Source organism: Urtica dioica, chromosome 12, assembly GCF_054948205.1.
Source record: "Urtica dioica subsp. dioica isolate 48M chromosome 12, U.dioica_male_clone48M_v1_H2, whole genome shotgun sequence".
NCBI lineage: Eukaryota > Viridiplantae > Streptophyta > Magnoliopsida > Rosales > Urticaceae > Urtica > Urtica dioica.
The window spans coordinates 17,581,175-17,603,662 of NC_142767.1; the positions used below are offsets into that span (position 1 = coordinate 17,581,175).

Below are 22,488 nucleotides of genomic sequence, written 5' to 3' on the forward strand. Positions count from 1 at the left end.
AACAAATCTTCTTTTTTTTTGGAAGGAACGTGGACGGCACCACGATAGATTATCATTAACACCCTCACGTATGGCGGAGGAATACCGTGGTTACAAAGAGGCTATATCATTAAGGACACCTCGGACGGCACATGGCGGGACAAACCCCGACCAACGAGCCTCCGCATTTACAAAAAGAGCATATTTAGCCAAGTTATGAGCAGCCACGTTACAAGATCGGGAAATAAAAGTACAATTCGCGTTCGAGAAAGTAGATAAGCTAACCTTAATGTCTTCCACAATAGTGCCAAGCTCCGTAGGGGGGCTGTCTTTCACCTTGAGCGTATTAATCACCCGGAGGCAATCGGATTGCACAACCACTCTTTCAAGTCTCAAGTCCTTTGCAAGATCCAGCCCCTTAAGGATGGCCTTTGCTTCCGCGAGCTCCGGCGAGATGATGAGAGGTTTAGCCGCGATTTCCGAAGCCAAGACTATCCCCCGGTGGTCGCGGATAACACTCCCGACACCAAAGCGTCCTTCCTTCATGTCAATCGCCGCGTCCACGCTTATAGCCCACACACCGGGGTTCGGAGGGGGCCAAGACGAGATCGGCCCTTTGCTGCCCTCTCTTTGCGCCGGTTCGTTTGCGTCTCTATAGGCTTCAAGGAATCCGCCGGTCCACTCTACGAGCGCCTCGGGGGACCACTTCGCGGTGCCAGAGAGAACATTGTTCCTATGGTTCCATATCTCCCACAACAAAACAATAAGGAATTCAAAGTTACTAACCTCCATGTCATCCGCAAGTTTAATGAAAAATCCCACCACGTCGTCTCCATGGTAGGCTTTAAGGGCGTCTTCGAACTTGGTGAGAGACCACACTTTCCTCACCCATCTACAACCCCACAAGGCGTGGTGGATCGTTTCAAGCTCACCATGACAAACCGGGCACCGGGCGTTGTCGGTCATGTGACGTCGGTGTAGGAGAGACATTGCCGGTATCCAACCTTTACAAACTCTCCAAATGAAAAGCTTGGCCTTTGGCGGAACCGAAAGCTTCCAAAGTCTATTCCACCAAGTAGCCGACGACGAGGGATTAGACGGCCCCGGTCTCCTCGAAGTATTACACGCTCGCCAATAGCCACTCTTCACCGAATACTCGCCGTTGTCGGTAAAGTGCCAACGAAGGATGTCGGCCAATCCCTCTCTACTTTCCGGAATAGCGAGAATCGCCTCCGCGTCTTCTCTCTCGAACATGTCTCGGACCAAGGCTTCATTCCACTTCCCGTCGTTGTTTTTGAGCTCCGCCACGCGCATATCATCGGGTATGAAGGGGGGGTCTAAGAGCGAGAAGTTGTGGGATCGGGGAATCCACCTATCTTTCGCCACGAGCACCGATTCCCCATCTCCCACTCTCAATCTCGCTCCTTCAAGGATCACTTCCTTTCCCCACACAAGGCCTCTCCAAAGGTTGGAACCATAAGAGGGGCACGAGGCTGCGAGTAGGTTGCCATCCGGGTAGTAACTTTCGCGAAGAACTCTCTCGATGAGGCTGCCCCGCCTGCGAATAAGCCGCCACACACTCTTGGCAACAAGGGCTTGATTGAATTTCTCCAAATCGCGGAAACCAAGGCCACCTTCACTCTTGTGCCTAGTGAGCTCCTCCCACTTGCACCAATGAATTTTCCGCTCTTTTCCGTTACTACCCCACCAAAATTTTGCCACCGCTTTGTGAATGGCGGAGACAAGGGTTTTGGGTATTCGGAAACAACTCGCCGCGTAGTTCGGAATCGCTTGAAGCACCGCCTTTATAAGAACCTCTCTCCCCGCTTGAGAGAACCAAATCCCTCTCCAAGCTTGAAGTTTGGCCCACACTTTCTCTCGGATAAACGCAAAGACTTCAACTCTCTTCTTGCCGGTGAGCGTGGGAAGACCAATGTAGCGAATATGGCATTCCGTGATTGACACGCCGAGGTTCGAGGCGATGTCAAGCTTGGTCTCGTCCGCCACGTCCTTTCCAAAACTAATATCGGATTTCGAGAAGTTGATAAGTTGTCCCGAGGCCTTGGCGTAGGTATCAAGACAGCCTCTAATAGCCTCGCTTTCCTCCACGCTCGCACGGAAGAAGATGAGGCTATCGTCGGCAAAAAGAAGATGCGATACCCGAAACTCTCCTCTACCGAAGCGGACCCCGGTGATGTCTCCCCTCACTTCCCCTTCTTTGAGCAGTCCCGAGAGGCCTTCCGCGCAGAAAAGGAAGAGAAAAGGTGAAAGCGGGTCCCCTTGACGGAGGCCTCGCCCCGGACACACCCTTCCCCGAACCGAGCCATTAATGTTGAAGGAAAAGTTGACCGAAGTGACACACCGCATGACCTTCTCAACCCATTCTCCGGCAAATCCCAACCTCAACATCATGGCCTCGATGAATTTCCATTCCACCCGATCGTACGCTTTGGCCATGTCTATCTTGAGCGCCGCCGAACCGCCATTCTTGAATCTACCGCTCTTCATCGTATGGATACCCTCGAAGCAAACCATGATGTTGTCGAAGATTTGACGCCCCCCTACGAAGGCCCCTTGGTTCTCCGAGATCACTTCCTCCATCACGACCCTAAGTCTCGACACAAGACACCGAGAAACAATCTTGTAAATCACATTACAGAGACTTATGGGTCGGAACTCACTAACCTTTTCCGGCTTGTTGACTTTGGGGATTAACGTGATAATAGTGTCGATCTTCTCATTGCCCAAATCTTCTCTGATTTTGGTCAGAGTTCATTAGTAAAAATATATTAAATACTTGAAAATTCGTAACTTAACCATGAAGTTTTGTGAAACATCATCAAGTTATGGATTTTCTTTTTCATAAATAAAAATTGTAGTTTAGTCGTAATTTATGCTTTTTGCGTGGTAAAATAAAATGAAAAAATTGGTTCATATGGGATATATATGAATCACTTCAGAGTCGATGGTTAATTATTTTGACACTGAAAAATGCGAGCACAAAAAGTGGTTATACTCATCTAGATAATTACTTTCAACTTGATTACACTTGAACAAAATGAAAAAAAAAATGAAAAAAAAATACATATTGATCTTCAAACAAACGTAGAACTGAAAACACCACTTCTCGTGCTCATTCCTGGGTAGGAAAAAAAAAAGAGTTAAAAATTTGAACAACCATATATATATATATATATAAAAAGAGGAAATTAACGAAAATCACACCTTATTTCCTTTGCTTTATTATGTCCGCTAGACATTTGCAGTATTGTTGTCTAGCAATCCTTTTTTGAAGCCAAAAATCGAATCTTCTGGTGAAGAACAGAGTATACCCAATGGATACTCCGATTCCGAGACCTGCACCGTATCCAATAGTTGCAAATAGCTTCCACGTCAGTGTTTCATCGTCGCCATCGTCAACCTCTTCATTGTCATCTTCTTCATTGTCATCCTCTTCGTCGCTACACGGCTTCGTCAATGGAAATTCACACAACCCCGGATTTCCACCATATGAATTGTTGTTGAACGTATTAAATTGTGTTCCTCGAGGTATTTTGCCATCCAAGTTGTTGTGGGTGAGATTTAGAAAATTGAGTTGATTCAGGTTCGAGGCCAGTTGTTGCGGGATCTCTCCGACGAGCTCGTTGTAAGAGAGGTCTAACCATTCGAGATTACTCAAATCTCCCAATGAGGGTGGGATCGGACCGACGAGATTGTTGTGAGAGAAATTGAGACCTTTGAGCGAATCCAGCTTCCCGATCGTTTTCGGAATCGCACCCGTGAATCGATTTATTGAGAAATCAATCGTTGTGAACAAGGTTTGGATTTTCTCCAGCTCGATGTAGTTTCCTTTCATCGACACCGCCACAGAGTCTTGATAATAGAGAAACCTAATTATATCATCAGATCCCAAGTAATCCAACTTCTTTGTATGCGCACCGATCATCGCCTTAAAATTCTCAAAATATTTTACAGGCAACAGCCCCGCAAACATGTTGTCGGAGAGATCCATGATTCTCAAATTCTGAAAAGGAAAGCTTATATTGGGATTTTTTATTGCACCGTGAAATTTGTTAGACCTCAATACAAGAACTCGTAACTCTGGCAGAGACTCCAAGAACTGAGGAAAAACGCCATTTAGTTCATTGTTTCCGACATCTAGAACTTCCAAACGCTTGGAGTTAAGCAAAGATCGCGGCAGCGGGCCTTCCAACTTGTTTCCGTTGAGGTTTAGCGTTCTCAAAGAGCTTCCATTTGAAAACGCTGAAGGAATAATGCCATCAAACTTGTTCATTCTCAAATCCAAAACTGACAAAGAGTTGCTGAAATTTCCAAGGCACGGAAGGATATTGCCGTTGAAGCTGTTGTTTGACAGGTCGAGAACTTTGAGAAAATTGTGGTTGCAAAGCAGAGATGATATTCGTCCACTCAATTGATTGTTGGATGCAAAAAATGCAACTGTAGACTGAGGCAGAATCGGAAGATGGCCTTGAAGCCGATTAGATCGGAGGTCAATGTATGCGAAGCTATGATTCAGTGGAGGAACTGGGCTTATGCGTGTAAATGAGTTGTAAGAAAGATTCAGATAATTTGAATCCTTGGAGAGATTCCACAACCATGAGGGAATACTCCCTTCAATTTTGTTTTGGGAAAGGTCTAAATGTTCTAAGCTTTTCAGACCGTTTGGGAACTGAGAAAAATGTTCCTGTATGACGAAACCACTCAGTTTATTGTTCCCCAGATTCAAGTACTCTAGATTTGGAAGGGAATATAACCAAGTGGGTATTGTCCCATAAAGAAGGTTGTTGTTTAAACTCAAACGTTGTAAGCTCAGTGGAAGAGATCCCAAGAGTTGATGATTTGAAGAGTCACATAGAAAAGCTTTTTTAGTTGATGAGTTGCTACAAAGATAGGGTAGCTGGCCTTCAAGTTTGTTGTATGAAAGATCTAATTCAGTGATTTCACTGCTGAAACATGGAAAAGGAGGAGATCTGACATAACTACAATTTACTACAAAAAGAACTTCTATTTTTTTTAAAGTTTGAGAGAAATAGGTTATATCTATTTCTAATCTTATGTTGGAAAGCCTCAAATTGGTGAGTTGACTGGTCCAATTTTGTTTAGGGAATGAAACAGTGAGACTTGGGCTATCTAGTAAAAGGACAGTTGTAAGGTTTGGCAGCTGAAAAATATGTTCTGGAAATCTCCCTTTGAATTGGTTGTCACGAAGAAAAAGAGATGTAAGAGAAGTTGAGAGGTTCATGAAAGAATTGGGTAAGACGTCAAACATGTTGACATTATTTAACCACAAGTCTGTGAGAGAAGTTAGGTTCGTCAGGATTCGTTTCAAGCTACTTGTCTCGGCTCTTAACTCATAATATTGACCAGAACTGATATCAAGTGAGAGCAAGTTAGACAAGTAAGCAAGTTCTGGAGGAATATGGCCACTGAAATTAGAGTGTGAAAGGGAAAGATAAAGCAAGCTGGGAAACCTACCAAAGTTGGGTGAGATTGAAGATCCTTTGAAATCATTGTATGAGAGATCGAGAGATTGGAGATGAGTGAGAGAGAAGAGGCTGCTGTTGGAGTCCATGACACCTTGTAGCCCACCGAAGAAGAGGTGGAGACCAACGACATGACCGGTCACATCGTCGCACATGACTCCACTCCAATTGCAACAATCCTTGCTCATATTCCATGATTCAATACTGATACTATCATCTGTGATAATATGAAAAGAGTTCTTGAAAGTGAGCAAAGAAGTGTTATCATGAGGATGACATAGTATGGGTGAAGACTTTGTTGAAAAAGGATTAAGGAAGAAGAGAAACAGAGGAATCACACACAAAACCCAACCCATTATCTGATCTGAGTAGTGATGAGATATTATTGTATGAGGTTTTATTTTATCACATTAGAAGATACAGCTTATATATAAGTTCAAACAATAAATATATCATTTTTTTTCAAGTCTTCAGTCTATTTTCTGGGTTTGAAAAATCAACACAAGAAAGTCTATCTTCTTGACTAACATAGAGAGATTAAATTATTGATGTGACACTCTTTAATATTGGCGAATGCGTGGTTGATTAAAAGTCTCTGTGCATAGGTTTTTTTCTTACTTCTAAGAAGAAATGTGATACTCACAGCTTTATCTTTCGGGGGATCGCCCTCCCAATTCGAAGTTTTTTCCTGGAAGTACCTTGTTGACAGCGACTAAGGTCATTGTTTCAATGAAACATCCTATTTCATCCGTTTCATACATAATTTAGATATCTCACAAAAATCCACGCCGTTCGAGGAACAGTATAAAAATATCAATGCGAATACAAACGGAACCTCTTGATTCGAGCCACTTCTGGGGACCTGTCCAATAAGTCTTGAGTCTTTTTTTTTTTTCCTGAATTTGAAAAGTAAACACAAGCAAGCCTATATTCATTTCAGACTAACATATCAATTAAGCTATAGGTCCCACCCTGTTAAATTAAATTTTTACCATCCAAGGAAAGAAGAAAACAATAAAAAAATTTGGACATTAAACTTAATTTCAAAAAACGATTATTGAAAGCAGAATTTCGCAAGTTGTGTCAAAATTCCATTGTAATTTCAAAACTCAAATATGTAAATTGGGACTTCCAATTTTAAATGTCCTTTTTGTGGAGGAATGAAACCACTTCTAAAACTGAAATACGAACAGAAAATTAGGAAAACAGTTGACTTAAATATTTGATGTTGTTAAATAGCTAACTTTGAGTAAATCTTAAATAAATAGCTACTTTCAGATGTAAATTTTAGGTAAATAACCAACGTTTATTATATAAAATTGGTTATTTACTTAAATTTTAAGTCTGAAAGTTACTATTTACCTAAGATTTACCAAACATTGACTATTTAGCCATGTCTGGGCCCAAATATGAAAGATACACAAACTTCAAGCAAATTAATGGAAAAATAACGACATGGCAAATTAAAAATAATGGCTAAACCTTCTTAAAATAAAAAATAAAATGAGATCCTTGACTACTTCCATGTTACCCGGTGTAAAAATATTAGTACTTCCATGGAATTTCGTAAAATAAAATAAAAATTATTTACCTCAGAATGAACATTGAGTACCTCCGCGTTATCCGGCCTCACAATATCCTTGAGCGAGACGAAGCTTGGAGTGCAAGCAATGATTTGTAATGCCAGGCGTTTATCAAACATCAAACGCTTGAATCTCTGGCCGCCTCGACTTGGGTCATAGTAGACGAGCATATTCCTGGGATAGCCTTGGTGCAACAACAAAGCTCCAGGCTCGGAAAGGCCGTGCGCGATCCACTCAATCACCAACACATCGATTTTCCCGGGAATATAGGAACGATAAGCGCAGAGTCGGCCTCCTCCGAGGAAAGCCACGGCCGAGTGGGAAGCGAGATGTTCGTGATAGGCTCTTCGGGGGCGATGGAAGAGAGTGGTAGCGAAACCGCTCCGAGCCCAAATCGAAAGAAACCAATCCGTACATGTTGATGCTTTCGTCTTTGTAGACCCAATAGAGAGCTCCGTTGAAGAAAGCCTGGCCGCTGAGGTACAGCAGTTCGAGGATGAACTTGGGAGCGTCGAGATCTCTCCACGAGTCCGTCCCAAGCTCGTGTACGACCGCTCTCAAATCCGGCAGAGAGTTCAACATGACAACCTTGTAACGACCCGTGTTCGGATCGAGGCCGAACCCACAGACCGTGAGTTCGATCGCTGTGTTATCCGCGTGGTCTCGATCAAGAACACGGTTCTCGGAGTCAGAGTCATCTCATCTTCGGCCGCGTTTCGGGCCAAGACTTGCAGAGTGTGATGGTCTTCACCGACGAGAATTCTCACCAGAATTTCGACGATGACCTCCTCCGAAAGTCCAGAGATTGCTCCATGGAAGATTTGAACTTCTTTATTCCCTCTCATCATTTCCATAGCGATTTCGGATCTGTATATCGATTACAATGGGTGATATCAGTATGAATTAAACTGAATACTGAACCTAACACTACATGAAAATTGGACAAACCATTTACAAGTGAAAACCCGAGAGCTCGCATGTAAAAGAAGGGCCTAACTTTTTATAATAAAATAAAAACTAACTTCAGAAATGTAAGTGTACTAATATATAGAGACCAACAGTTCAATATTCAACTTTGTCCACCCAAAAAACATAATATTTAGGATTTGTAAATAATCAGCTTAGCTATTGAGACCTAACAGAGACTTAAAATAAAGGAACAATGTGTATTGTGTCATCAAAGAAGTATAATAGTCAAATAAAGCCATTGCAGATTTGAAATTTCTGTATTCCCTTTTATCATTTCTGTAGCGCTTTCGATCACGACGGGTATATTTTATGGAATCATTTTCAAACTGAAAACTAAGCTTAACAGTACATGAAAATTGAGAAAAGCCATTGACAACATAGGGCAAAGTGAAAATCCGATGGATATATCAAATGAAATGAATTTAAACTGAAAACTAAACCTAACACTACATGAAAATCGGACAAACCGTTTACAATGCACGGCAAAGTGAAATTCGCGAAAGCTAAGAGCATTGAGACGAAAATAACGAGCTTACATGTTTATTAATGTCGAATTCCTTCCGTGGAGACAAAAGCTGGGGAGAGAGAAAGGTCTCGCAGCACAAAAGACCTGAGAGTATAGCAAATGGAATGAATTTTAAACTGAAAACTACAGGTTCTTTGATTTCCAAGCAAAAGCAAAATCCGATCGGTTTTATCAAATGAAATGGATTTAAACTGAAAAACTAAACATAACAGTACATGAAAATTGGCAAAAATAGAAAATCCGAGAGCTAGAGAGCTTACAGGTTTATCAATGTTGAATTCCTTATGCGGAGACGAGAGAGAGAGAGAGAGGTCTCTCAGTTGAAATGAAACACCCAAATTGGATGACAATGCAACGGATATGGTGGAATTTGCTATTGAAGTCACAACAGCACATTATTTCATTTTTATCACAAATGAATCTAAATTACATTCGTGTTTTTTTTTTTCTGCATATTTGTCACTTATACAATATCTTAAGGGTAATATAGCTAAATAGCCTCCTATAAATATAGAGTTTTGGATTTAGCCAACATTTTGTTAATTTCGGGTAAATGGCCAACCCAATTTATTAACACGTAAAAAAGTACCAAAATACCCTGTAAACCGTTCCCGCCCATACATCCTGCGAATTAATTAAGCCATCATTCAATTTACAATTAATATACCAAAGATACACTAAATAAGATCCCCAAATTGAAACCCAAAATATAAGCGACCTCTGAATCTACACAGCCAAACCTTCTTCCTCACTGAAACTAAAGATTCCTTACCATAAGAGACGTTCAAGGCGTGGAGACTTGCAGAGGCTGGAGAGCGACGACGAGGAAATGAGGGGCGGCGTTCGGGAGACGGTGGGCGTGAAGCCGTGGGAGAAGCACACGATGGTGGAGCTGTCAGGCACGGACCGGCCGGGCCTCCTCTCTGAGGTCTGCGCTGCGCTGGCCGACCTTCGCTGCAACGTGGCCAACGCCGAGGTCTGGACCCACAACGCCAAAGCCGCCGCGGTGGTCCACGTCACCGATGACTCCACCGGAAAACCCATCGCGTTGGAGTTGACGGAGATGGAGATCGACAGCAAGCACTTCTTCTGCGAGTCCAGGGACGTGTGTTTCAGATCTCGTGTGTTTCAGACTCGGTGTCTTTCAGATCTCGTGTGTCTCAGACTCTGTGTGTTTCAGATCTCGCTCTCTTTTCTCCAATGCCCGACTTTTCGTTCAAAAAAATCGGCCTCTTCTGTCGGAAAACCGTTGGCGAAAATGAGATAGAACTGTTTATATTTTGTTGAATTTCTCTGTCGCATTCCCAGGTGTGTTTGACTAAGTTACAAATGGTGTATTCGTAAGCGATTGTTGTTGCAGAGAAAGAGATGCGACAGGGAAATTGTAAACTGATTCTGTAGATGTAAATTAATGTTAATGGACAATAAATATAAAATTTATTTACAGGTTATTTGTATTGTAAATAAGCTGCCAAATCAATTAACGTGAAAATTTCCATTTACACGTCCAGAATTTCAGGGAATCATTACCATTAATGCCGATATACACAGACCAAAACACACGTCCAACATAACTAAAATGCAATAACTGCTTTCCAAAAAATGTTTATTCCGAAAATAAAAACCAATTAATACATTTCAAATTTCAAATTAAAACTGCCTCAATTTAAAAATGAATGCGCAATTAATAAGGGCAATTCAGTAACAAAAAAAGAGTTAATTTCCTGCCACGTAGGCACAATGGCCATTTACAAAAAATTAACCAAACGTTGGCTAAAACACAATTGCCACTGTTTTTAAGGCTTATCTAGCCAATTTTTTGATATCTTAATTACCCTTTTTATTTTATATCCAACAAGAATTCATATCCACATCCAAACTCTAATCTCTCATCGAATTCTCTCCCAAACCCTAATCTCTCTAGTTTAAGCTCCGATTACTGCACCGATCGCCGCTCCGATGAGGTCACCGCCGCCGTAACCCTCGTCGGAGCTCTCCCCGGAATCACAGATTCAGCCTTCTAGTCTACTTTTGTTTTGTAAATATTTAACTGTGGTTCTACTTTCTTCTTCTAGTCTATTTTTGTTTTGTAAATATTTAACTGTGGTTTTACTTTCTTCGTCTAGTCTATTTTTGTTTTGTAAATATTTAACTATGGTTCTACTTTCAGGATATTTTGGTCTAATAAGTCACAAACTCGGCTCCAAATTGCAAATGAATCACGACGAAAAAAGGTGTTGCATAGATGTCACTTTTATAAAAGAGAGGACCAAAATACCCTTACGCAGATTTCAAAGTAGACTCGCAGTCAAATATTTCGAAAAAAAAGTAGACTCACAGAAGAAATTACAAAAAGTAGACTCGCAGTCAAATATTTCGAAAAAAAAAAACTCAGAGAACAAATTACAAAAAGTAGACTCGCAGTCAAATATTTCAAAAAAAAAAGTAGATTCCTTCACAAATACAAATACATCAACACAGATTCCTTCACAAGGCTCCGAATCTCCAGGACCAGAAATCTCCAATCACCATCACCGACTCAGCACGAAAGACGCGATCTTAATCGCAACCGGTTCTCTCTTAGTGATACTCCTCATAATCTGCTGCACTCTTCATATATGTCTTCTGCGAAGAAGAAAGAGAGACTCGACAACAACAAGGACAGAGAGGAGAGCGGATAAGGAAATTCCGGCGACCGGATCTGAGATTTCCGGCATCGGAGAGACCGAAGGGAAGTTGGTGCACTTCGACGGAGCGATGGTTTTCACAGCGGACGATCTTCTGTGTGCGACGACGGCTCTCCTGCGGAAGCGGTCCCGATCTGGTCTTGATCCTGTTGAGCCCTAGCGACGAGGCGAGGATCGGCGAAACGGCGGCCGGAGACTCCGTCGCCGGAGCGGGCTTCTTTGCGGCGGCGGAGAAAGATGAGGAAGGGGAGAGAGAGTTGGCGAGCTTCTTCTTGTCGGATCTGACCGAGGAGTTTGAGAGAGATTGATTTAATTATAAGAGGGTAATTTAGACTTTTTATAGGTGACACAAATGCAAATAAGTGATACGAATGCAATTTTAGCAAATAAGTGACACAAATGCAAGGAATGGCTGAAGATGTGACTTCAGCCGCAAATGCAAGCCAAACTTTTAGAATTGATGTCCAAGGGATAAAGCTTTTATTCGCTTATATTTACACCAACCTGGACGGTAAGTTTAAATAAATGAATGGAAATCATATCTGTCACTAAGTGTTCAGTTTCCCTTGTTCAGCCTTCTCATTTGAGACGTGTTCTGTCACCTAGTGAAGAACAGCCTTGCTATTTTATATGGTTATAGTACTTGTCACAATAACTTAGGCTAATCTCTCTTGCGGCACTAATTTATCATCTCTTCCCAGTAATCCTCCAAGAGGTGTGACCGATTCTATGGATATGTCAGGAAGACAATGCAACTAAAAAGCTAACAGAAATACCTGCTTGGTCAAATAGGACTTGTGTGTTCGAATTCACACCCAGGTTGCTCTACAAACTACTGCTCATTTGAACAACAAATTTTAAACACGAAAAAAAATATTTGATAATACACTGTGATGAATTGGATTATGCCATATGTACTCACCTGAGATAGACAGGATGTGATATCTCGGTGCCAATTATTTGAAGCTGATAAATTGGTTGAAAGCCAACATCGTCCATGATTTAAACTCACCTGAGAGTTGGATATTCGATGCGTTTGAGAAGAAGAGGCCAAAGATTCACGACAATCTAAGGAACGACCTCGCTATAAGATTCCATGAATGAGTACTTATCATCCAAGGAAGGTCCAGATAATTTGCAAGGCCCACAGGGAAAAATACATTCCAGACTTCCAGTTAGTAGCCTAGGTAATATTCACATTTGAGAAGACCAACTAGTAGAGATGAGAAAACAGGATTCGTATGAACTGCTACACTGTGATAGATCGTCATATTCACGTTGAAAACTCTGTGTGCACGAATAAATAGCAAATTAAGAATTAAATTGGATCAGAATCAAAAGGAAGAATGAATGAAAACTCACCTGCAAGCGATATGGAGTCTTGTTTGAGGACCAGCAACAAAAAGTTGGAGAGTCCAGGGCCAAAGAAAGTCAAGGACATAGCCTGAGAAGTGAGATGTTATCTATTGACGAAAACATAAGCAAAAAGGGCCAATTCATTGGCTCACCGTCATATAGAACATTGAAGATCAAGAAGACAAGTGTAGACACATACGTAAATAAATAATAGGAATTTCAGGAGTTTATTCTCGCATTAATTACCATCAGTTGGTGTTGTCATCAAATATCTTTCAACAACAAAATATATCTTCCATCACGGCTTGGTGTGAGAAGTGTTATCAAATATGGCACCGTCAACTGTGGCTGCGGTGTTCATGATAAATATATTTTCAAGAAGAGTGAAGACAGACAGGAAATGTAATCACCTCCGTAAGCACAGTGCTTTCCTTTTTTTGTTTCTTTCAGAAGCCCCTATTTTTTAGACGAAAAAACTTTATTATGAGGGGATACGAGAATCAGAGAAGTCCCAAACCTGATCAACCCATTCCCGGATAAAGCCACCTTGGAGAGCAAAAGTTCTGTCAATCACTTCCTAATGTTTATGTACGTTACCATTTCGGTTTCCCATTGCATGAGAATACCTGTCATTTCATAAAAAAAACTAATCGCTCAGCACAGCGAAGGAGATCTCATTTCATGAGAAATGAACATCAAATCTCGTACTAGCATAATATCAGGGGACGCATTTCCTCTGAGTCATTTGTGATTCTCACCATGTCCCAAACACGCATGTACTCAGGACAAACAATGTCCATCGATGAGCTCCTCGACCCACACCTCCTTTTGCATTTTTTTTTTATTACGGTTTTAAAGGGACTGAGAAAATGAGTAGTACCGGCTGAGGCCGAATGGTCGAACCTGTGAGTCTCGATATTAGCTTCGTCGATCATGTAAACCCCGAAGAGATCGCAGAGCTCATATCATCGCGAGTAATGGCTGTTCCTCACCCCATATATGTTGTCTTGCTTTATCGGAACCAAGGTCCTGATTTCACACAATGAGTCAAGTAAAACTGCAGAGCATAAGATATTGAGCATATGATTAATGATAACCTCGATCATGCAAGACTTGACATTGTTCTTCCCTAGGTGGGGATGGTGTTCATGTCTGTTCACCCTCGTATCACGATTGGACGGCCGTTCACGAGCATATCTGTTTCGGAGCCTTCGACACCAGTCGAAAACCCATCGCGCACAATTCGCAGTCGATAAAATTCCTCGAGGAGTCTTTGAGAACGATCACGAGAGCGTACAAGTTCGGGTAAAACATGAATCAAGAACAACGGACTAGTGAGTTCATGTGAACTTATCCTCGAAGATGTAAGTCCCGAGATTCCTTACTTGCTCTACATACCAAAGTCTCGGAGGGTCTAGCTTCGCTTCGAGAGTGTAACCGTGAAATCCCAAATGGTTAGTGGTCGAGATTTCTGGTTCACAGTAGCCACATTGGACGAGGTTAGATCGATGTTCAAGTCACTCTTTGTACCAATTATAGGTGTCGTAAAGTTCTATGGCGTTTCTCAGAGTTATCTATCGCCACTTCGACCTTGTAAAATCATTTTTACGAAAGAACAGAATTAGAATGAATGTAAGAGCCGTAATTGCCAGAACACATTCCAATCAGTCATATATAACAGTATTGTAACGATGGTAATGATAAGGAAATAGCAATTTTTCTGATATCGAAATACAAATAAACATACATGCGTACCTCAATGTCTGCATTAAGGAAGTCCTTAGCCAGGTCTGATTTGAAAAAGTAGTTCGATATGAATACCTTCACAGAAATGGTTTTCGATTACTAAAGAAACTCTCTCTTACAACTACCTCACAATTATCACAATAATGAATTAAGTAGTCCTTTTTTTTTCCTTAGAGACTACAAATTTAAAATTAAATGTAAAAAAAAAAAAAAAAAAAAAAAAAAAAAAAAAAAAAAAAAAAAAAACCTTGGATATTCCAAAGCAACAACGATTAACACAGTGATTCGCAACGTAAGAATTTGAGACAAACCAGCCGCTTGGATAGAAGAAGCACGTTGAGATAAGTCCTGTTGCTCCATCGGTATACTTGAACAGCGAGAACGCTCTTCATGATTGCATACATCTTGATCAGTGAAGATCAAAAGAAAAGTTATTGAGAAGATTGTGAAAATAAAGGAGAACTTTTGGGCATTTACAAGAGAGAGGATGATCATAACCAGTGAGGGCTGTTTGGGAAACCACTAGAAGCAACGTAAAGATCGACAATAGATTGTCCATACCTCTGCTTTTCTTGTGAATTCTCAAGCTCAGCAATGAATCGTACAAGGCACCAAACTCTGTGACTGCACATCTACAAGAAAACCATCAAGGTATATTAAGAATCATAAAACAAATGCGCCAACCAGAATGGTCCAATGGAAAAATCACCTCGGGATCACTTCTGTCGTGGTTAAAGATTCTCACGATAAATTCAATTAATGCCTTTGATGCAAGGCATTTAGAAGACCACTCTGTCGGCACTGATTCCAAAGTTGGAGCTCACTGGTAGCTCAAGAGTGACCCTAGGCTCCATAGAATCTGTATAATCAACCTCATTCAGTTTTAATTACAAATCAAAATAGTAAACGATATTTGTAGTATTTAGACGATGAGTTAGGATTGAGGGACCAAATTAAGTCGTTGCCAAGGCCGTGGTAGTTGACAAAATGAACGAAGTCGGAGCCTTTTTTATTGAAGGAGGGATGAAATGAAATAGAGAACAAAATTTCTTCCAATCAAAATACTGACTAGATTGACTTCGCTGAGCAGTCAATTGAAGGACCAGCGAAACCCGAGTGTTATTTATGTAAAGAAAAAAAAATCAAAAGACAAGGAACAAGATGTAAAAAGCTAACCTGTTTCGGCCGTTGGAATTGAGGTAAAAAAAATCGTCGTATGATAACCAAACCTGTTAGAAGGATTAGCTGAGCGTTGTAGAGACCATAGTAGACAATGTCACAAAAAGTTGAAGGAGCTGAGAAAGCATCTCCTAGGAAAGCCACGCCGCTTCGTTCACTTTGTTCTTCGAATAGGCATGTAGTGGAGTGTGGTACTGGTAGATCTCCGAGATCTATACACGCCCAAAGCAGAGTTGTAACTTGTAGTATAATAGGTTTTCTTTGAGTTGTCTTAATCCTTCTCGTACAGCCCCTAGACCAACGTGAAGATACTGGGTTAAAATCCAGCACTTAACATGTCACTGCGAAAATCCACAGCCCATCTTCTTAGAAAGCATCACTGTTTAGTTCACTTGGTTCTTCATCAGCACGTTGTCTCGTGCCATCATGCCAGATTTGCTTTCGGCTCAAGAAAAGAAAAAAAAAAAAAAAAAAAACCGAGTTTTAAATATTTATACACCGTCAGAGTTAAAGATCCTCGTGGTAAAGTCAGAGCCATTGATGCGCGAAGATCACTCCTTCGGTGCCGATTATGACCTTGCGGTCGCGTTGCTTCACTGGTAGCTCAATCGTGGCCTTAGGCTTCGTAGAACCTCGGCTATCTATCTGAAGAACAAATAAAAAATAGTAATAAAAAAAGGGTTATTAAGTTATATAGTCACATTGAGATATAGCACACCTTTGGCTAATTTCTTGTAAATAGCCAAGTGGACTTATTAACAGATTAGTAAAAGACTTATTTAACACAACCAAACATGTAAAAAATAGGTAATTAATAGGCTGCCACCTATGCAAGTTGGCTATTCACAAAGTATTTACCAAAAGTTGGCTAATTTACAATTCAAGTGACTTACGTAGCCAATTTTTTGATAAAAAAATCATAGTAACATTCAGACAATTGAAGAATAAGCAAGTGAGGAGTAAGTTAGGACTAAGGGACCAAAATGAAGCCGTTGCCAAGGCCGTGGTACTTGACAAACTTAATGAAGCCGGAGCCTTATTGATCGAAGGAAGAGGGATAAAATGAACTTGAAACGATGAGAGTCCCAATAGTGGCTAGACTGACTTCGCCAAGCAGTCAACTGAAGGATCAGCAAGAGCCACGTGGCAGCCATGATACAGAAACTAAGAGGGAAATAGTCAGGAAATGCAAACAGGAAAGCCTTTCAATTCAAATACATCATCAAAGATAATAACAGATAAAGATTTGTGGAAAAGAAGATAACTTTTGGGCCTTTAGGTGATCACATCAGATTTTCTTCGGCTCAAGCACTAGAAATAAAATAAAACCCGAGTTTTTTTTTTAATTTAGAGAACAAAATTACAAACAAAATCTAAAATGTGTAGAAGTACAAAACCAAACCCGGGGATTTCTAATTAAAAGAACAATATCAAACAGAAGGTAAAAAAAAATGAAGTATAAAAGCTTACATGTTTCCACTGTTGGAATTGAGATGGAAAATCGTTGACCACACATCTACAATTGACTGACTTCGCCGAGCAGTCAACTAAAGAGGCAGCGAGGACCTTCGTGGCGGCGATGGTCATGATTATAGAAGCTTTAGAGAAAGAGGCAGTTAGTTAGAATATGTAAACAGGAAAACATTTTATTTCTTCAAAATCATAAAAGAAAAAATATTTTAAAACAGTAGATAGCTTTTGTCCACCGTATTTTCCATAACATAGAGGCGATCACATCAAATTCGCTTCTGCTCAAGAAAATGGGAAGAAAAAAGACGAACCTGAGAGTTTTTTATTTAAAGAACAAAACCAGATAGAAGGTAAAAAACATTAAGTTGAAAATTAAACCCGAAAACCTTTTATCTACAAAACAAAATTAAACAGGTAGAAAGATGAAGAATTTATAAGCCAAAGCTGAATTTTTTTATTTTTATCTGAGGATCAAAACCTGACCAAACATAAGTAATATAAAGAAGTTGGAAGGTTAACCTGTTTCGGTCGTTGAAATGACTCTATTGACGTTTGATTTCCTGAATGCAGAAACTATGAGTGAGTTTGGCACAGAGAAGAAGCAACAATAAATTTGAGCTTTACAACGCACATAAGTGCATCATTATGTCTTCATTAAATGAAGGAAATAGAACACTGAACGATGTGAGCTTATTTAACACAAAATAAGATAATAATGGATAGTCATGCAAAAGATTAGGTAAAGAAGTTTGAAGAATCAATTATGTTTTTTTTTAGGCAAAACAATCCCAATGAACAGAATAACACGGTGCTAGACCCTTGTCAGCCCAAGTATCAGCTCCTATGCAAGTCTGATTTGGCCTTCCTTTAGGAAACCGGTAATGTAAATACGAAACACTTGTTAGGGTAATTTCCCTTCCATCTATAAATGTTGAAACTCATATTAACATAAGTTTCTTATTTATCCATTTTTATGGTAATTTAAAGTTAACTGAATTCCAATAATATGATTGGACAGAAAGAAAAAAAATATATATATATATATCCGTATGTGCAAAAAATGCTTTAAAGTGTGTTTTCTTTTTTCGATTTGTTATGGATTCAATCATAGAACTGTACTACAAATAACAGTTCAGAGATTCATAACTAAAAAGAAAAACGATAAATTTTGCTCTTTTTTTTGTTTTTTTTTTTTTTTTTTTTTTTTGCATAGCAAATTAGAAGAAGATATGGTGACATGTCTATCTGTACCTTGTAGCCGAGAAGGCACCTAGATTGAGACACTACCTTTCACCGCCAAGTAACTGGAAATCATCTTCCAGTGAACTTTTGATGTACTCTTGAAAGTCAAATTTAGCCCGGGAGCTGAATGAACCTGTAAATACAATATCATCAAATGATGTCTCATGAGTAACTCTTACAAGTACGACACTGCATCTTTTCAGTTTGCCGTTATCAATAAAAAGTCCCTTGTTTCTTTAAAAAAAAAAATAAATAAAAAAAATAAGGAAACAGTAAAAAAAAAAAAAAAAAAAAAAAAAAAAAAAAAAAATTAATTGCCATTAGATGACTCACCATTCGTAAATTTTTAACCATGAGTTGATGTTGGTGCACTCATATCTTACATCCATGAATATGGGAAAACAGAGCCACGGTCATTTAACCATACCTTTAACCTCCCAGGCATCATTGTAATATTAACCATACCCTTAGCCTCCTGAGCAGCCCGTTTACAGGAAAAAGGGGGTCATATCCCTTAGCCTCGTCATTAGCTTTAGTGCAACTCCCTTTAATACTGCTAATACTGACATCACCCCAAGCATTAGCTCTTCTGAAAGTGTTGTTTGGCCTTTCTAGATGGAATTGGTAAAGGATCTGCAAAAAAAAAATGAAATATCATCACTTTTAATAATCATTAAATAAAACAAGAGATCTTTCACATACAACGGTGGTCTTATTGATTGTTGAATACTCTATTTCCCTTGGCTACCGTTTCTTTTAGGAGATTACCTGCTCTAGCGATCAGACTTATCTTGCAAAGCACGTTGATCTCACCCGCCAAAGAACGAGCTAAATGAATCAAACCCTCCTCGAGAAGACTGTGTGAAGATATCGGGTTAAAAAAATGCAAAACAGGACAAAAAGAAAAGGCAGAAGAGTACTCCATATATACAGCTTTCCCTGTTAGGAGAATAATGATTGAAATCTATCAACATTTTACTGTTCTCTCCCTTCTCCTCCTCCTTTGAAAAAAAAACACAAGAGATTGTTTACATAGAGATACAACGGTGGTCAAATGGAGTGTCTAAAGGCCTACTGGATATCGTTTCTTTTAAGAGATTACCGACTTTCTCGATCAAACCTATCTTGCAAAGTGTGTTGAACTCACTCGCCAAGGAAGGAACAGACTGAATCAAAACCCTTCTCGCGAAGCCTGTGTGAAGATATTGGATTAAAAAAATTGCAAAAAAGGGAAGAAAAAAAAACCGAAAAAATCGAAAAAAAAAAATAGTACTCCATTTTCATATCTATCGACCATGTACCGTTCTACCAATTTTCCTCGTTCTCTGATTGTCGAAACCACAGAAAGGCTTGGTTAGGCAATTGGTCATCGTCGCGCTGTTCTCAGCCCCGGCAGAAGCTCCGATCCAGCAGCCGCTGATCGACACCACCGATTCCAGGCTCTGCAGAAGATCAAAGTACCCGCTACCCAAACATCAAGGACTGCTGAGCTTCGGGGTTGGGCCACTAAAAAAATTCCATTCACGTCCAAACCGTAAACCATAGATCAACGATTAAAAGCTATTTCACTAACAATTAGCAAAAACATGGAAAGAAAAATGAAAAGCTTCCTTACCGTTGAAAAGCTCTGTCAGGAATGGTCGTCTCTGATCTCTCGCTCCCCACCTGAATCACGGTCGTGGTTCTCTTGGCTTCACCATCACCGATCCCAAGCAGAGGCTCTACGGATGGGTAACACATACCCGACCCACACTAGCGCGAGCTTCCGAGAGGGACTGCGCAGACGATCGGCCGCAAGATTCCGGCGACTAAGCAGACTGGGGATTGCAAGTGGAGCCGAAAAGAAACCGGTTTGGCTGTCTAGGGTTTACACTGAAATTGGGGCGGGATTTTGATACATGTGTAGTCTCTTCTCTCCACCCAAAGACCGCTAGGCCGGCGTTAGTCTCTCGAGCGTCACGGTCACCGATCCCAAACAGCGGCTCTACGGACGAGTAAACCCGCAACCCTGGCTTTTGAGAGGGATCGGCGCAGATTGGCCGCAAGATAATGACGAAGGCGTCGAGGATTCCCGGCGGGCCGATGGTGGAGAGTCAGAGAAACCTAGATCGGGATTTTTCTAGACGAAACCCTAAATCCCGCGACTAGAGAACGCGTCTTTTAAGTGTGAACGTACGAGTCTTTTCTTGTTACGAATCAGTATCGGAAACGATTTCGAAAGAAAAAAGATACCAATCTAATCTCTTCTCTCCACCCGAGCGTCATTTTCCAGCCTTGTCCTCGCCGGAAGACCGTTAATTACGGCGTGGTTCTCTCGGAAGTCACCGCCAACACCGATCCCAAACATTGGCTCTACGGACGAGTAAACCCGCAACCCTGGCGCTGAGAGGGGTCGGCTTGGAAGATCGATTGCGAGATACTGACGACGGAGTCCAGGCTTTCCGGCGGGCGGCTGGAGTGCCGACGGCGGGCCGACGGTGGATACGAAGCCCTAGATCAGAAGGATTTTGGTGGAAACCCTAAAACTCAGAATTAGAGAGAGACTCGGAGAAAGGCGGGTGAGTTATGTGCTAAAGCTCTCAAGTTCTTGTTTTATATGTATGTTATGTTCGGAATATTACCGTTGCATTCTAATTTTAGAGTGTGCTTCGCCGTTGGATTAAAATTCGGGTGTTCTTGATCGAACGAATCAGGAACAATCATAAGATATATTCTCCTTTCCTTTTTCTACTTCTTGGAGAGCAAGTTTTAAGATATATTAGGAAAGTCAATGAAGTATTGACGATTCATAATTAGCTGGCATGGAATGGTGTAGTTAAAAAAAAATTACTTGCATATATAACAATATAAAAAAAAAAAAAAAAAAGCGCAAATGATAAAAAAAAAAAACTAAAAAAAATATATATCCAAAGATCTTTTCCTCTTGTTGTCTTTTCCTCTCTCAAACCACAAGGCAAGTATTATCTAGGTATTTGTTGTCCTTATCAGTTCTTTTTTCATAAATAAAAAATATTGTTAATTTATTCTTACACTACGACTCGATTTAATTAGAGGTTTTATAGGTCGTCATAGCTTAAGTTTATCTTAATGTTTCAGGTTAGGTAGTACTTACTATAAGTAAACACTCCACAAGTTGTTACCAGTCTAGATTGATATGAATTTGTATTTTCAAGCTAGTATAGATTGAATTGTTACTTTTATTTTTATGTTAGCTCAAATGAACTTCGAAACACAAACTCACAAACCATCATTTTGTGAAAATTTAAAGGATAGTTCATTTTTTAAATAAAAGTTTGAATAATCAGACCATTAACATATTAAATTGTATAATCATACTTAGTATTTGAAAATTACATTGACTTTTGACCCATTTTCTTATTTAAATATCATTCCGTTAAAAAAAATTGTATCTTCAGTTTGAAATTTCTTATTTTACTCTCAATCCCGTTTATCTATCCCAGTAAATTATTTTCATATATATTTTTTAACCATATTAAATATTATTTAAGAACACATTGAATTTCATCGAATTCTACCATAGATAAAAATTAGGGAAAACTGTGAATCCAAAAAAAAAAAAAAAAAGTGTTGCCCTGGTTCTTTTTGAAAAATTTGCCAGAATTCGACAACTTTTAATGAAATTACAATGTCAGAAAATCCATCAGACTAGATCACTTGAAACGTTGGATTAGCCTCATTAATCATATATAGTATTTTACATGGAATAAAATGTCGCCGAATTCCATTTCGGTGGTTCAACGGCCGGCGGCAAGCTTTTGTGTCGTTTCCCCGTTTTATGTCGTTGGAAAATCGGGAAAACGACATGCCGGTTTCCATTGTAAACGATCGGTTGATTTCGTTTAACTTGTAGTATATATTCCACGAATGTCGACGAATTTCCAGAGAAAAGAAGAAAAAAAACGACTTAGATTCAACGAAGAAGAAGGTGAAGACACCGGCGAATTTCCCAGACAATCGACGAAATTCCTTTAAATCGTCTCGTCTCAGTTCAAATTCCACAAATAATCGGCGAATTTCCGGAGAAAACGGCGGAGATTAACGATTTTCGTCGTCCACGGAGAAGCGACAAAAAGCTTTTAGACGCCGGCGAGAGTCCTCGGAGATGAGACTGAAGAGTGAGAGAAATGGGAGCTCTGGTCTTGGTTGCGTTGCTTTCCAGTTTTTTTTTTTTGTTTATGCGGCGTTGTCCTTGATGCGTGACTTGCATCTGGAGAAGAAGGACTTGA

General features: G+C 40.2%; 1 protein-coding gene and 2 long non-coding RNA genes across 4 annotated transcripts; all 3 read right to left on the reverse strand.

The window, feature by feature from the left end:
- Positions 1-2,906: 2,906 nt before the first annotated feature.
- RLP34 (receptor like protein 34) lies at positions 2,907-5,876 on the reverse strand. Its single transcript, XM_089604528.1, has 2 exons — positions 3,205-5,876; positions 2,907-3,118 (listed from the first exon to the last, which is right to left on the reverse strand). Exon 1 carries the CDS (start codon positions 5,837-5,839, stop codon positions 3,206-3,208), a length of 2,634 nt encoding a protein of 877 aa, XP_089460654.1. The 5' UTR covers positions 5,840-5,876; the 3' UTR covers positions 2,907-3,118; position 3,205.
- Positions 5,877-6,888: 1,012 nt separating this feature from the next.
- On the reverse strand, positions 6,889-8,847 carry LOC149379736 (uncharacterized). Its single transcript, XR_016294213.1, has 3 exons — positions 8,822-8,847; positions 8,572-8,645; positions 6,889-7,933 (listed from the first exon to the last, which is right to left on the reverse strand). It is a non-coding gene; the product is annotated as an uncharacterized LOC149379736 (long non-coding RNA).
- A 2,054-nt stretch (positions 8,848-10,901) lies between these two features.
- LOC149379737 (uncharacterized) lies at positions 10,902-15,746 on the reverse strand. Of its 2 annotated transcripts, XR_016294052.1 has the most exons (10): positions 15,060-15,746; positions 14,912-14,982; positions 14,662-14,754; positions 14,360-14,425; positions 14,003-14,194; positions 13,702-13,875; positions 13,508-13,633; positions 13,363-13,426; positions 12,611-13,230; positions 10,902-12,535 (listed from the first exon to the last, which is right to left on the reverse strand). It is a non-coding gene; the product is annotated as an uncharacterized LOC149379737 (long non-coding RNA). The 2 variants fall into 2 exon arrangements; XR_016294051.1 differs by having other exon boundaries at positions 12,611-13,426.
- Positions 15,747-22,488: the final 6,742 nt, after the last annotated feature.

Coding starts and splice junctions, on each gene's coding strand:
- RLP34 (XM_089604528.1), bottom strand. CDS start 5,839: ATGGGTTGGGTTTTGTGTGTGATTCCTCTGTTTCTCTTCTTCCTTAAT.